This window comes from Colius striatus, chromosome 1 (genome assembly GCF_028858725.1).
Source record: "Colius striatus isolate bColStr4 chromosome 1, bColStr4.1.hap1, whole genome shotgun sequence".
NCBI lineage: Eukaryota > Metazoa > Chordata > Aves > Coliiformes > Coliidae > Colius > Colius striatus.
Window position 1 is genome coordinate 191599567 of NC_084759.1, and position 16852 is coordinate 191616418.

The 16852-nt window shown below is 36.8% G+C and overlaps 1 protein-coding gene across 2 annotated transcripts in view; it reads right to left on the reverse strand.

Moving 5' to 3' along the window:
* Positions 1-16852, reverse strand: part of SLC2A13 (solute carrier family 2 member 13) — a 152953-nt gene that overhangs the window by 45483 nt on the left and 90618 nt on the right. For both annotated transcript variants that reach the window (XM_062018738.1, XM_062018728.1), the window contains exon 5: positions 2894-3057. In XM_062018738.1, the coding sequence (XP_061874722.1) occupies positions 2894-3057 (164 nt within the window). The remainder of the gene's footprint in view (positions 1-2893; positions 3058-16852) is intronic.

Consider the following 16852-nt stretch of genomic DNA (forward strand, 5'->3'; position numbering starts at 1 on the left):
CAAAATATTAATGTTACTATTTTTCTACTGATTGTTCTCATAGCTTATCATCTAGTGAACATCAGACCAATTAACCTTTACCAAAAGAAATCCCTCAAACCCTTGCAGCAGCAGCCAAAGTTAGTAGTTTTGTTTTCATTTTCTGTAATGGGAGACTGGGGCATACCTGGCTTCTCTAAAGAGAAGCAGTTAGTAATAACCCAGCATGAAAGTTAGTGTCCTTAGAAACAGAAACCGAAGTAGAGCACTCAAATACAATTGTACCCCATGAGAAAATTCATCACGGAAAACAAATCCATGAGCAGATTTAGTAATTATCATTTTATGAAACAGTCCTCTTGCTAAGGAAAACACATCATACGCACCACTACCGAAATCAAAGTGTCAAAAGCTGCATTAAAAAACTCTAAATAGTAGAGAGAGATGATGTATTATTTCATTACTGTCTTCATTTGTATTTTCCTTAAGAAAGGGCTGTATGATAAAGAACACAGCACACAATGCAGAGTGCATCAAGTGATGCTGCAGACTGGCAACTGGCCGCAAAAGGATCAAGAGTATTTTTACCATTATTACTTTATGTCTAAACATCGTAAACAAGAAACTCTTAACTGCATTATTCTCCTTCATTATTTCTGTATCTTCTTTCTAGATTCCTCTCTGTTCCATGACTAATATTTTTTGTAAGATACATTCATATCTAAATTTCAAATATATGACCTTTGAATATGTAGCCAGAACTAAAAAAGCCAGGTTCTGTGATTGTATGAGAAGTTTACACGGGAATCAAACCTATGCAGCAGGGTCTATGTAAGCAACAAACAATTAGGGGCTGGCCAAATATATGAGGCCTTGGGGCCAAAGATATAAATGTATAAATATCTAAATACCATTATTTAATATAAATATAGAAGTATTTTTCCAACAGAGTATAAATGAGAGACAGCATCAAAGAACCAGAAGTACCAGTGCACTGCCAGGAGAGATCCACTTCACCAGAAAACAAGAAAACAGACAAATATCACAGGGGAAATAGGGCATTAAGCATAGGCCACATCTGGAACATTGTGTCCAGTTTTGGGCCCTTCAGTTCAAGGACAGGGAGCTGCTGGAGAGAGTTCAGTGCAGGGCCACAAACATGATGGAGTGGAGGATCTCCCTTATGATGAAAGGCTGAGGGAGCTGGGGCTCTAGAGCTTGGAGGAGACTGAAGATTGACCTCATTAATATTTACAAATACATAAAGGGTGAGTGTCAGGAGGATGGAGCCAGGCTGTTCTCTGTGATATCCAATGTTAGGACAAGGGGCAATGGGTACAAGCTGGAACAGAAGAGGTTCCAAAGAAATATAAGGAAAAATTTCTTCATTGTGAGGGTGGAACAGGCTGCCCAGATGGGTTGTGGAGTCTCCTTCTCTAGAGACATTCAAAACACATCTGGACAAGTTTTTGTGTGACCTACTCTAGGTGGTCCTGCTCTGGCAAAGAGGTTGGACTAGATGATCTTTTGAGGTCTCTTCCAGCCTTTAAAATTCTGTGATTCTGTTAATAGAACTGAGTCTTTCACCTTTGAAAGACACAGAAAAACTTATAAAAGGAAGATGTATTTTAACTGATCTGAAGGTAGACTGAGATAAAAAGTAGTGATTTGAGATTTTTGTTATGTTTTTTAAGACACGAGGAATGTGCTTAACCAGCCTTTTCTGCCATGACTGTATTTCTGAACTTGGATCATGAAAAACACTTCAGGTTTCTTGACTAAATGAAAATGGTAACATACCAAATACACATTTATTATAACTTGGAAATACCAAACTGACTCTAAATAGTGTGTCTTAATTTACACATTTGGGTAACTGTGTATCAAACCAGATGCCAAACTGTGTCATCACTGCTCTGCCTACATAACGGCATTCAAATACTGTGAGTAGATTGCTTCCATCCCTTGGGAGCTGCAGATGGCCAGCAACTTGGCAGGTGGCTCCCCACTCTGCTGTGCTGCATTAACTAGAAGTTTGGATCCCTGACAGCAACAACAGAACAAAATATGGAGACATTAAACTTTCCCAGCTAAATACTTATGAACATGATGTCAAGAGGATTAGAAACTGTTACTCTTTTCCAAATCCTGTTCTTGGAAATGCCTGAACTTTTCCAATGTTCATCCAGAGACAGGTATCAGTCACAGATTGCTTCAGCCAGAATGAGTACATAACATGGGAGCAAGCAGGGACAATATTGGGCAAACGGCAGGATGTGGCTGAGCGCAGTCAAAACTGCTCACTCTGCCTTTTCCTGCTTCCAAGAGATGGCTAGTGAATGAATTATGGCATTTGAATATTTGGACAAAATCCACAAATTGAGAATTCTGTCTTTTAGTACCTCTTGGAGGAGATTAATTAAAATCACATTAGTGAGGGTGTTTACTGTGCTCTATTTGACATAACTATGCAAAGAACCACACTATTTTTAAGAAAGTGCTGCAATGGCTATGCAGGATGCTTTCACCAGAAATTCTTGATTAGATGTTCTGAATTTCAATTAATGACCTACATATCACATAAACATACTATATTTATAAACCAGACATCCGTGAACTTCCATGTGTTTTATTCTTTAATTTGAAAAAAGAACATCATTAAAAAGCTAAATAAAAATACTGTCAAACATTGCTTGAAGGAAAAACTGCACCTGAAGGAAAAACTGCACCTGAAATCTCTTTTTTTAAATTAGCCTTTAGGTGTGGTGCTGTACTACTGGTCATTAAAAGCTGTATGATTTCAGGGAGAAGATGAGGTCCACATTTAAAAAGGCCTACTCTGAAAAAAAATAGCAATTGTTTTTATTTTATTAATAACTATGAGGAAAATACAATACACTGATTAAACACTTACCTGTTAAGCTACCAAGTGTAAGTTTCCGGCGACCCATTCTTTCAACGAGCCAGACTCCCACAAGAGTAAAAATGAAGTTTATAAATGCTGTTAGTGCAGCCAGCCAGATTGCAAGCCTGTCGTCTTCAACTCCTGACATCTGCAAAATCGTAGCACTGTAGTACCTGTGAGTGAAAGGAGAGACAAATATAAACACCACGGATTTCAATTTACCTCCTATTAGTTTCTGCTTTTAAATAAATAAAAGGTCATAACAAATATCAAGTGTAACCTCCTGCATAATGCAGCCTCAAACTGACAACTAATTACCCTGGGAAATCAGGTATAACTAAGGCATTAACTTGTGCTTGACTGAAGTTTTGCCTGGAAGACATCGAGACAAATTGTCATTCTGTCATCTGTTTATATTTTCAATGGTCAATCATATTCTGCTAGAAATGAGGTCTGCATTTTTAATTTAAATGAATTCAGACTTCAAGTCCAGTTGCTGTGCTCTATCTTTTCTTCTGCCAAAACATGCAGGACTTTATCACTCCCTGTACTGTCTAGGGAAAGACAGCTCAAAAATCAAATACAGTCTCACTGCCATTAAAGGTCATACAAAACTAATCTGTGGCATCCAACGTGTTGCAAGTGACATTCGTAACCACCTGGCTTAAGAACTTTGCAGTTTTATTTCACTGCCACTGAAGCACCTGAAATCCTGTCATATTACTTTTGTTTTAACCAGAATAACAACTGCTTTAAAATGCCTTAGCACCACATTGCAGGGATGGGAATCTGCACCCAACAGGAACATGTGACAGAATTTTTTACTTCTCTCTACAATGAATCAAACGTTCCACACAAACAGTAACTCATAAATAAATCAACTGAGCAAAATGAAAAAGGGAAAAAAAAGGGATGCCTTCTACCATTTTTCACAGAGATCAAATAACACAGATATTGTGCCTGCATTCTCAAGGAGAGATAAATAAACCCCCAAGAAAACATGAATAGTTTTGTTTGTACTGTAGAAGCACTTTTCATCTTGTTCTATTAATTTATACTGACTAAAATACTGAATATTCAAGCCCTCAAATACCTAGAAGTCTACAGGCTTTCACACAGTAACCATAAAAAACACTGAAGCTCACTTTTTTTTTTTTTCCTGGTCAAAATGCAGCTTGCTTTAAATGTCTCCTTGTTGACTTAACATCGAGGTGTTAAGCATAAGCTACTTGTTACTTCAAATCAATAATCCATGATAGACAATACATCTAACTGACTACTTCCAAAAGTGCTTGAGTCATTTAAGATGCCACCAGCCATGAATGACTGTGCCTATGGCTGGGTGTTACTGCCTCACCTGTTGGATAAGACAAGGTATTTAGATCCTCTCAGCTCCCTTCCTCTGTTCCTCTTCTCTATCAGTACAGCCATTCAAGGCTATGCCTACAAAACCAACTTGTAGTGCAGCAGGAGAGGATCTCCAGGGTGAAAACTGTTGGTACTGAGGACCTGGTATCTACACACATGAGTTTTAAGCCTGGCTCCACCGTCCTCCTGTCCACTACTGACTGCAACGCCTCGGCCAGGCTCATTTTGTTTACATGAGCGGCATACTCTGAGATCCTGGTAAGGGTGCGAATCTCAGAGGGACAAAGATTTATGATGAACAAATATCACTTGAATTAAAATACTAATGTGTCCTCAGTTCTCAAGGCCTGTCAAAACTTAGATTATACTGCACTGTTCTCGTCACCAAAATTGTCCAGTCTCTGATCTCCTAATACCACCTTTCTTCTTCCTCTTAAGGGCAGGAAAATAACAATAAATGTCAAGTCTTGACCTGCTGACACCTGCTATGAAACTCCTATTTATTTCCAACAGATAAGGCTTCAGAAAGTCACGTTTTTAACTCCACACATCTTAATCTTCTCAAAATCCATTTCTACTAGGAAGTCAGCATTTGCCAGTTGTCAGCAGCAACGTATAGCATACTGACCCCATATGGTTCAAAAAGCAAAGAAAAAAGAACCACATAAAAGCACAGAGATGGCTACTGCCTCAAATATATACATATAATCAGGTACCTTCCACCCCCAACATTCCTTCTGGTTGTTTATTGCACTCATTGCTTGTATCTTCTCAACTAGAAGTTTACTTAATCCATTAATAAACAACATATTTTGTTCCTATGGAAAACAAACCAGGACAATTTAGATTTGGCAAATCCAAATGCCAAGCTGCCAAAGCCTGGGTGCTAGGCAATAACCTTCATGTTTATCATGGCATAGCAGTCTAATTTCAAAAATCTAAAAGAACACTTACATAGATTATGATAACTACTAAATATATTTACTTATGTTTACCTATTTTAGCATGCCCATATTTTATACCAATCTGTGCAGCCTTAACTGCCTATTAATGTAACAAGATAACAGGCCTTTATAATTTCTTCCTGATGAGAAAAAGGTCAAGTTGTGATATTATACAATGATGATGAATACTGCAGCCCCTACAGGGAATGCAATTTCAGTGACAGAGATATGCAGTCCTATCTAATTGTCTGAAATGTAAAGACAATGATAAAAACAAATGTGCATCCCTGGAATTTTAAAGCAAATACTGCATGTTACAAAGCAAATAATACAATTACGACGTCACACAAACTAACTGAGTCTTTCAAGCCAGGCAGCTGCATTAGTACAAGACTACACCAATGCCAATCAAAAAGATGAACCATTTAGACAGATACCATCTTGTAAAAAAGAAACAGTACTACTACTAATAATACTAATTCATATTTCCCATTGATGCAAACAAAAATATCCCATGAAACTTACAAGAGTTTTATTTTATTTCACATTTCCCTCCTTTAGCAAACTATCCCACGTCCCTGTAAATATTTACAATGTTCTCAAAGACAGCAGGTTATTCTGACATATGCTTTGAATACATATGTATGCCACTAATGAGGAAAACAGGTTAAGCCATCCTTCACATTTCACCTTTGGGTGATAAAAGATCACAGTGTTTTTACACCTTACTAACCTGCATGATGTGGAATACAGAACCTACACTGAAATAAAATGCCTGTCAGTGGCTGGCTTAACCTGCCACATGCCACTAACTGCAGGAGGAGTGAGTAGGAAAAGGTCTCATGCTCTTATGTACAGGTCCTGAATCATTTCACCCACTCAAAGGCCTGGTGTGAATTTGCACAAGATATAATTTTGCTAAGAATTGAAAATTAATTTGTATAAGAATATTATCATTATTAACAGGTTTTAATCCTGCAGACATACATGCTTTCTTCTTTAGTCTTTTGTTCCCAGCTTGAACACAATAATCTTATTGTGTCTGGCATTTCTGAAGATTCAGAGATGCTGAAGATACAAGAAGCACAAGCCAGGAAACTCCCATTGGCATTACTGCTGCTGAAAAGAGGTGAGGCACATCAGTTTACTGAAAGATGGATTACATAAGCTTGAGAACACCTTCAAGAGGAAAGCAGGCTTCTAAATGAAAAAGTTTGCACTTGCCTGTCCCACCCTTTTACACCTATTTTATGAAAGAGATTGAATCAAGAAAGTTTACAGTTGACTCTTTCATCACTAACGGCCTGCAGAATTACCATGGCTTCACCAATACACTAAACTGTGGCAACTCATCTGTGTGGATGAACTCACAGAAACAGCAGGAGAAAGAAGGAGCAGCATATGGGAAATTACATGCCAAAGTACTGGAAATGAAAACAAGACAGGAACAAGTTGATATATTTGGAAGGAGCCGAAGACAGCAGGTGCTGCAGGTGCAGAGGCTCTCTGACAGGAGGGATGCTATGGCCCTGCTTAGCAGCATATGAAGCCTGGGGAAGGGAAACAGGCACATTGGCAAGGTGCTGTAGAAGCAGCAAAGTAAAATTATTCCTTGGTTAGGCTTGTTTGAAATAAGGATTTCAGAGCAATACAGTAGCATTTGATGGCATAATTTGAATGTTGGATAATGTTCAAGTTCCCAGCTTTACGTTCTGTACACCGCAGTGATAAGGGAAACATGGAAGCTTCCACTTGCAGAAGTTGCATTCAGAGCAACCACATACACCACATTGGAGACCTAGGCAGTTGCTGAAACTCTGCTGCTTCCCTGACTACATCTCTAATCATGTCTGCCTAATCTCTTAGCTTGTTTTTAGACTCCTTGCTTGAGCAGGCAGATGGGACAACTTAGATTCTGCAAATCCAAATGTCAAGCTACCAAAGCCTGGATGCTAGGCAATGACGTTCATGTTTATTATGGCATTGGTTAAATCGCTGAAGATGTAGGTTGAATTTAACTGTAGAGTTAAACTGAAGAGTAACAGTTAAAGCTGGAAATTAAATGAAAGATCTCTAAAGGTCCCTTCCAACCCCTACCATTCTATGATTCTATGAAAGCACTCAAAGGAACAAAATCTTGGCCATCATCTTCCTTTTCTCAAAGAAGAGATGAAGCTTCCAGCATAGAACAGAAAGCAAAGTAATTTCAATCTTTCCATCTTGTCTTCAATGTCTTCACTCAAGTAAGTGCCTAACTCTTCAACATAGCCTTTATGAAACAAAATCACCACCATCACCTCTATTTTATAAATAGAGACCACTGAGGCTTTTGGGAAAAAGAGGAAGACAAATGACTATTTGCAGTTATCTACCAGTCCTACCTGCAGCAGAGTAATGACACTCTAGAGACTCACTGAAGTTAAGTGCTCTCTGCAAACTAGTAAGTATAAAAGCAGGGAAAGAAAATTCCCCAGGTGTTTCACAAAACAGACCTTATCCAAGTCTTCATTGATTCTGACAACTGCAGTTTAACTTAAATTATGGCTAATATTCCAGGGAATTCTAATGTTGGAAAGCAGTAATGCTTGCCATAAGCTGTCTGGGATCCCAAAAAACGATATCAGTCCTCATTAAAATCAGTTGACTTGCTACAAGTATGTAGAATGAAAGAAAACCCAACAACAAAATAATCAAGATAGCTCTCTTAAGCCAAGGCCAGTGTCAAACAAAAAGGCTATGTACACTATAATGTTACTGTAAGAGCCAGGAGCTAGCAAGCTGGGAACAATGGGATCTCAAAAGGTAATGAAAAAAAAGAAACAGACTTTCCTTTGGCCCTAGTTCATGGATGCTTTCTAAGAAACAGCAAGCTTCCATGCTAAATAGATATTTATCTATTGGGAAAAAAATGCACTACTTTCAAATTTTGCTTATGAATAATAAAAAGATAACATCATAATTTAACCTTCACCTTTTCATCCATCGTTTAGTACCTGAATGGCAACATGTTAAATGTCCCAAATTTCCCTTTCAGACAGGCAGAAAGAAACCTATATATAAATAAATGCATCATGAAATTTTTATTAAAAAAAGGTGATTTCTGTGCTCCTTACAGGATCTGACCTTTCAGTCATTTTTCAGTTAAGAAAAATGAGGATTTTTTTCATGCACAGAAAGACAAAGTGTTACTCAGTTTGCACAGCACTTCTTTTCAGGTAGTACATCTTAAAAATATTACACTTCTAGTTCTTTTATTCACCCCAGCAGTGTCAGATTCCTCACATATGCTCTGTGGAACTTTTTATGGGACAGCTTTGTGTAACCCTGTTGCTAGAACTGCCTGTGAAAACCATATCACATTTTATTAGACAGCATTGAAATAACTGCCTAAAGGTACCATACTATCACCTACCACTGGAGTATATGAACCTTGTTTACAGTTTTCCTCATTATAAGCATATGAAAAATATATATGTATTTAGAATAATAATTTATATATATATATTAAATCGTTGGTTTAAAAACAGCCCTTTCCATGGCCAATATAAATGTCTCAGTCCTGAGAACATTAGCTGCACTGTTCCCCTTAGAAACAAATTCATTAGTATAAATAAATGTATGTTCTTGTAGAAGGGCACAAGTATTGCACAACTACCAGGGGCAAAGCAGCTAGTTCACAATGATTAGATAGGACTAATAGCTCACAAATGATATCTCTAACATTTTCTGCCAACTTTTCAAAGATCTTGGTATTGTGTTCACTGGGGATGGTACTACATTCACATGAATAAAGACAGATTGGACGTACTTATGAACTGTGGAATACACATCAAATACATGAATCTTACAGCCACAAAGCTGCAAAGCCCAAATTTGGCCTTTGATGATGTAACAAAATACGATACAATCTTTACAGATCTTTACATTGCTGCCAATTTACTCTTATACCGATTCCTGATTTCTGCTCGTTTATCCCCATGATGAGTGACAGTAATCACATCTCCTGCCTCTTTTCCTCCCTCCCAGAAGCTCTCTCAGGCTCCTGCTCTCTTATCCTTGCACAGAGTAGATTATTTCTGATATCTCCTCATTTCTGAATGTTTCATATTGCACTCCTGCTATTCACTTAACAACTTCTTAAGAATATCATCTGAAAACCACCATCCCTAACCCCTAGAAACCCCAATCCCTCATTCCCTCCCTTCCTTCAATTCATCTATTTTTAGGTAAGGGCTAAGCATAGGAGACTAGATTTCAAAACAAAAATACTTCCTTCCATGAAACCACACTTTCTTCTTTTTTAAAATAAGTTCACTTACAGACAATATACTACTTTGAACCTAAAAGTTTACAGAGTTTTAAATGTTCATACAAGACCAGAAACAAGGTCTTTGTAAATCTCCCAAATCTGTAAGTATCTTAGCAAAAACTAAGTCTTCCATATATAGAACTTCATTTGTATATTGAAGTCATACAAGTGACCAAAATAATTTCTCTCTGGCATAAAAAACCCCTAGTTAATATTCCAGTAACACTACAGATACTAATTCATATGTGAAATTTGATTAATATTCTATCATTTTCAATTTTAATTAGAAGATGTTGCATTAATATTTTTTGTCTTGTACTGCTTAGCATTTTTAGAGCTCAACCCAAGAGAATTATTCCAATTAATTGTTGAATTGCTTTCAAATAATGAATAGGTCATTCCAGTATCTTCTGATCACCAAGAAAAACTTAACTTTGATATAATAAAGGCTTTGTGGCTACCAAGCTACACATCTGTTTATTTTAAGATACTGATTGACCTTCTAATAGAGACTTCCCAAGAATTTGTAAATCTGAGTCTTGCCTATTTTGTAAAAATCGATCACTCGTTGCATCAAGCCTCCTTTTCATAGGTCACTGAACTGCACACCACTGTCAATTCTAAAATTGAGGGAGCCTTCAACTGTCTTTCTGCTTCCTTCCTACTTGTCCCAGTGTCACAATTGGCATAGCCAAGTGGTCAGATACAATGTTGCTTTTGTAAAAAATCAACAGCTCAAAATCATCTGCTGTCATAAAGGCTTTGGGTTTCTTTGGATCAGGTTTTAAATACTTGAACACAATATCCCAGTCTCTCCAGAAGAAAAAATGTCATGACAGACAATGGGCTGCATTCCTGTAAAGGCAAAAGGATCCACAAAGAAAAAACCTGATTTAATCAGAAATTAAGCTACTGAGATGACTGACTGGCAAAGGAATCAGTGAAAAGAAAATGTCAATGAAAAGAAAATAGAAAAAGATATAACCAAAGGCAGAAAGTATTACTGGGGACACAGGGCTGGACGAAGGACAGCAGAAATGAGAAAGTCAACAGTTTGCAAGTCAATGAGGAAAAACTCATCTGCAAGGTAAGCGAGGTCAACACGTGCCCTGGCACATGGTGCAGGATGGCAGCACCCAAGCACACAGCAATGCAGACGGTGCTGTGCCACAGAAACCTCTAGCATCGCTATATTGTTAGAGAAGGGCTCTTAAAGACACTGTGGTGACCCTAACACACACACTCAGTGATCCTGGAATAGACGATGGAAACCTACTTTAAGACATTGCAGTAAATATATTTTTTCTTCTTGGTCTGAATTAGTCTATTACAACATCACACACACAACAACAACAAAATCAATTGGCACTGATCCCACAGTCATTCAGGGAAAACTCCACTGTGAGCAACGAGGAATAATCGCATGCATATGTTCATATGAGTAAACCACAGCTGCAGTCACTACTGGGCACAATGCCCTTAACTAGTAACAATTTTAAGCATATGTCCCATATATGAAAAAAAAGAAAGAAAAAGTTATGGGAAATAACTGGTACAGAAGTCTTCCCTGGGCTCAAATGCACAGATGCACCTGTATTATCAACAGTCACTTCAGGACCACTTGAAAAACAAACCCAGAAGAGCAATTCTGGAGTGACACCATCTGAGCTCGTTACTTGTGGTGGCAGAAGAGAGCTTTTTCCACAGTACTGCTTTTGTCAAAAATATCTTGACAGCCTCAACTGACCATTCTAAATTTGCACTCAGGAATTTGTATTTTTAGATGTTTCTGGGCACCAAACACCAAGAAATGGCATCTACTCAGTGTTCTTCAAATTCATGCTACTCACTTGTGGTGCTTTAATTGAGATTTCTAAATCTAATCTCAGGTTTTAATATTCATACAATCAAATATTATCCTTGCAATATATTTCAGACATACACTGCACATAGGCTAGATCTCAACAGACTTGTATTTCCTCCTGCCTTAGAAATTAATTGCACAGCAAACTTAAATGTGTGCCGTGTGAATATTAATTTGGCAGCGTCTGCTTCTATTATACACAGTCTTTTCTGTTGTATTCTGTCCCATCTGTTCCAGTAGAAAAAGGAAAAAATCATGGCAGATCCAAAAAATTCCCTACAGGAGGATCACCAATGTACACATATTTCTTCCCTTGGTAAAACCACAGAAGTAACATCAACATAACACATAAATGACAATCAGAAAACCAAAGGCTTTGATTTCTGATGTTTGAGTGACTAATCTACCTGAATGCAGCATCTAGCTGTTGCTTTTGAAATTTTCTCTTCACTTTCAACAGTAAAAAATGCCTGAACAGTATAGTGTTTTGCCTCACATACTATAAAGTAATCTGCAAGCATCCTAAGCATGCTTTTCTGCCAAGAAACAAAGTATTGGTCTCAAGTTCTGATGCTCTAACTTGAGAAGTCAGACCTCTTCCTATCCACATTGCTCCTACACACATGTCACTCTAGAAGGAGATTCATGCTGAAAATGCATGAGGATGCAGGTAGCACCCCATTCTAGTGGGAGCCATTCCTCCTCTTGCCACCTCCTAGAGCCTGGCTTACTGCTCCCCTCTGGTCCAGCCACTGACTTTCATGAATCTCCTTCACAGACACCTCAGTCCACTCATGTTTTTCAGGAATTTTACCTGAAGAAATTGAATTTACTCCATGGATTTAGTCATTAGCTTGTACTTCCTTAAATGTCACGTTTCATCATGGCTAGGAAGTTTGTAGCTTCTGCACCAGCTGCCATTCATACATGCTAAGCAGAATTATCATTACTCTTTGGATGCAATGAGAAAACTGAAGCAGCTACAAAATAGATCTCTATCAGAGCACTCCAACACTATTCCAAGGTACTCTGAAAAATAAAACCATACCTAAAAAAGCACTGAATTACTATTTTGGGAATGTATATTTCAATGTAGCCTGTACAATGAAAGCAAAGTGTTGTGAATGTGCTACATACTTAAAAAGGACAAACACATTACTTTCTTCTTCAATATGAAACATTCCAATTAAGCACCACATATAAGTTATTAGAGCTATATAAAGCACTGAGAAGACTAATGTAATAAGGATTGATATTCTCTGCAGTGCAGAATAGCAGTGTTTTAATCTATGAACCATATGCTAGGCAATAGATTTGTTTGATAATCTCTATATCAGGTTATACACTGTGTATTTCTATTTGACAGGGAAATTCTGTTCTAAATTTACATAAACAACTTTAAAAATGTTCTTATATATGACAATCACATAGGAGAGAACTTACTGTTTATATTATGCATACAGTTTGGTATGAAGTGTGCATACTACCATTTACTGCTGTGGTATATAATATTTACATATCATTTGAATTTAAAACTCAATGAAGCCACTAGAAAATACATATAAAACAAAGGTTAAGATAAAATTACGTTAAAATATCTTACACAAAGTCAATTAATAGCTGAATGGACTATATGTTAGATATTTTTAAGAGTCCTTCTTGAAACAACATTTTAACTTCACTCTGAAATAATCAATGTTACTTGTGAACACCTAGTACAGACTAGATACAGAACAGTCTTTGTGTTTAACTGCATCAAGCAAACACTTCCCGCATCTACTGTCCATTTTCCTGTGTTGCCTCTGGGCAAAGATTACTTTCATGTTTATCATTTCCCTGTTGAAATTAATTAAACTGACAAGTTTTAAATACCTGGCAGCTTATACTATTCAGATCAATTATTCTATGTGCAAATACAGCTTGACTACCTACAAATTATGTTCTCTGTCCTTCACAGTTCACCATATGAATGGTCAAGATCAAAAATCTAAATTCTAATTTCATTTCTGTGACTTCGTAGCCTTCAAGACGTCAGTTTATCCCTTCATATTGGTTCCTCCTCTGCAAAAGCTTTTTAAATAACTTTTCCACACCCCTCATGAGAAGATTCATATCTAGATAATACTTGAAAATAGCCGGAAAAAAAAGAAAGGAAACAAGGTCTTTTCCAATCACAATGATTCTGTGATTCTGATCAGTTCTATTGCTCACCAGAAGTATGCTATGGAGGTCTGTGTTAGATCTTAGGATTATGCTGAACAGCACCAGTGATTTTGAAAAGGGGGAGGTGAAATGTGAGGTTGTTTTTCAGGGCAATTAAAATGACATATGGATCTTTCTCTTAAATTGTTAAGCATCTAAAACTTTCAAGAACCTAAAATTGCCTTTCACTAGTTTTCAGACTCCAGTAAAACAGTACTGTCAAGATGATCTTCCTCTCCATATGAGAAGCCTCTTCTGCACAGAATGACTGAAGGGACTGGCTCTGTTTTGAAGATAACATGCAACAATCCTCAACAAAACTTTAGCACTGATGTGCTCAAGTGATGAGTACTAGAAAAAAGCTTCAAAAGGCTACATTAGTCACACCAGCACTGAGCCTTGCATTTGGCAAACAGTAATTGAAAAAGTGAAAAGAAACTATTATTTTTTTATTAAAAGAAGAGAAAATATGAGGAAGAATAATTAAATTTCTTTAATTGTCTATTAATTCTGCAATTTGTTGAAAATATAATCTAATAATAATCTCAATACAGAACAATTTTATATCCATCAATGTACCATCTGACTGGAAATCAATTTAATGTATCAAAGAGTAACACCTCAGCTTGTGCAATTCTCAGCCAGTTACAGAACAATGGGCCTCAGTGGGAGTTACACACAATATGCTGCTGCTAAAAAAAAGATTTATTACACCTTACTATGACCTTACTATGACAATAGGGCCCTTGATTTCCCATGCTACTTCTGCTCCACCATACCGGGTGTACATTTACAAAATCAAGAAAATAAAACCTTTAAAATTGATGTGGCCTGTTGCATCTTATTGTAGGAAGTTTACCCTCTTTGAGCTCTAATATTTTAAAACATGAAAGATCTGACCTCTGCCAGTACCAAACTGAATGGTGAAAGGAATAAAGCATACAAGAAGAGGGAAGTGGGTTTGTGGAGTCTGGAAAAGACCACAGGTATTTTCCACAACCTAAACAGGGTTAGTAATGGAATCAGGCTCAGTCACAATCATCACAAGGTGCAAGAAGTTAAATTCCCACTGAAATTAAGGGAAAGAAGTTCTTTATCATGAGAGAGGTTATACACCAAAACAAGTTGCCCAGGGAGGATGAATCCATCCTTAAGAGTTTTTAAATCTCAACTGAATAAAACTCTGAGCAAGCTAATCTAACTGAAGGTAGCTTGGAACAGCAAGGTGGACCACACAACTTCTAGATATTCATCCTGAGTTAAATTACTCACTACAAGTTAACTAACTAGCTAAAGGTTACACAGTCATTTTCACAATCACACATTTAAGACATGCAGAGACTGTTTCTAATTTTCTTGAGATTTAACTAAAAGAAAGGATGAGAATAAGACTCCTAAATCAATCCTCCACTATTGTACTTCATAAATCAGTTAAGCTGCACCTTACATTTTGCTCTGTAACCATCCTCTTTCAGCAGTTAGAAACCGCCTTTTAAGCCCTTATTTATCACTAGTGGCAATGAATCCTAACTCTATTTCAATTTTATTAGCAAAAGGAAACCTTTCACACTAAGGTCTACAGCAAGAATACTAAATAAGGCAAGATTAATTAGTCTTTCCACTACAGTACTTTTTCTCACAACCTTCTGTCACATTGTCTTTGATTAGGCCTTTACTCATCTTATGGTTCTTGAGCAATGCCACCTATTCTCTAACTAAAGCTGAACTAAAAAATTTGTCATGCTAAAAAAAAAAAAGCAACCAAAAAAACCCATAAAAACTTTTACGTTTTATTAGGTTTTTGGCTGCCTACCATGAAACTGCCTGGCTTTCCCATAATGGAATAGTTATGTTTTCCTGTATTCATATGTTGATAGTAAAGCTTGCTGCTAATGTATGTAACACTCTCTCTTACTGAAACTTGCTATAATTCAGCTATTACTAAATACCCTTTTCAAAACTTCTAGTAAATGACACATCAGTTACTATTATTTTTTAAAACAATATAAAATATGTAAAATGTATGCATAAAGTCAGAAAACTCAAACATTCAAATTCATGGAATCAGAGAAGAGGAGAAGTCCTATTGCCTCAGCATCAACAATGAAGAATGAAGACAACTATCCCATCATTTTATTCACAAGATGAATAGTATTTTACACAAAAATTGGTTTTATACACATTTTTCATCACTCAATCACACTCAGTGGGCAAAAACATATGGCAACCTACACAAGGTTTGTTTAGAACAAACAAAGATGAATAGTATTTTACACAAAAATTGTTTTTATACACATTTTTCATCACTCAACCACACTCAGTGGGCAAAAACATATGGCAACCTACACAAGGTTTGTTTAGAACAAACTTCAGGGGTTTGTGTTAATAATGTAGCAAATATCAAACAGGATAATATTGCCTGAGTTGTCTTATGCAGGCAAAGGTAATTCACCTCTAGTATTTTTAGAAGAGTGATTACCTGTTTCAATGTAAACTAAGAAATGAATAGCAAAAATGTATTATCCAAAATGCACTGAGTAACTATGACTCCTTCTTCTGCTTTTTTCTGTTTCTTTTTTTTATTATGAGGAGGACGATCTGTGTACTGCTTGTAGACTTAATGTCTGAACAAACTCCTTTTGGTTTATATTCACACTTCATCCTGTATGTTCTACTGAAATCATTACCTGGGTGAATACTTATTATTTCTTATTGGAACAGTTAGAATGTTAGTTAGAATGGAAGTTTTATTGAGATAAATAATAGAATTGTACTAAATCTCAAGTGAGAATATGGATGAAAATCTGTTACCAGATGCCTTGTTAAGGTTTCTAGAGAAAACTAGTCTTTTTGATAACTTTGATTTAAATCTCTCAATTGAGACTTGGCTTGAAAATGTCACATTGGAGAAAAGTTTACACGTGAGAATTTTTATGACGGGTAACTGGAGAACTTAGGAGTATAGAAGAATTTTAAGTGAAATATTTTAATGAAGTAGCAATTTTAGAGCAACAGCCATCATCTCTCAGAAAAAGCCAATTCTACCCAAAGGTCTTTTTAGAAATAGCAACCCTAAATGAAAGAAAACTGCATCACGACCTGATATCCCAGCTGATGGAAGATGACTCCCTTCATGGTGTGCAAGTCAATGATTTACTGTTTTTGCAAAATTCTGCATCAGACAGCTGAGGACTGTGTCTATGTTTCCTCATTGCACTGGCTTTTTTGGTCTGCTAAGTACACCAGAAATAGCCTTGGAATACAAGTCCTTTACTTCTCAA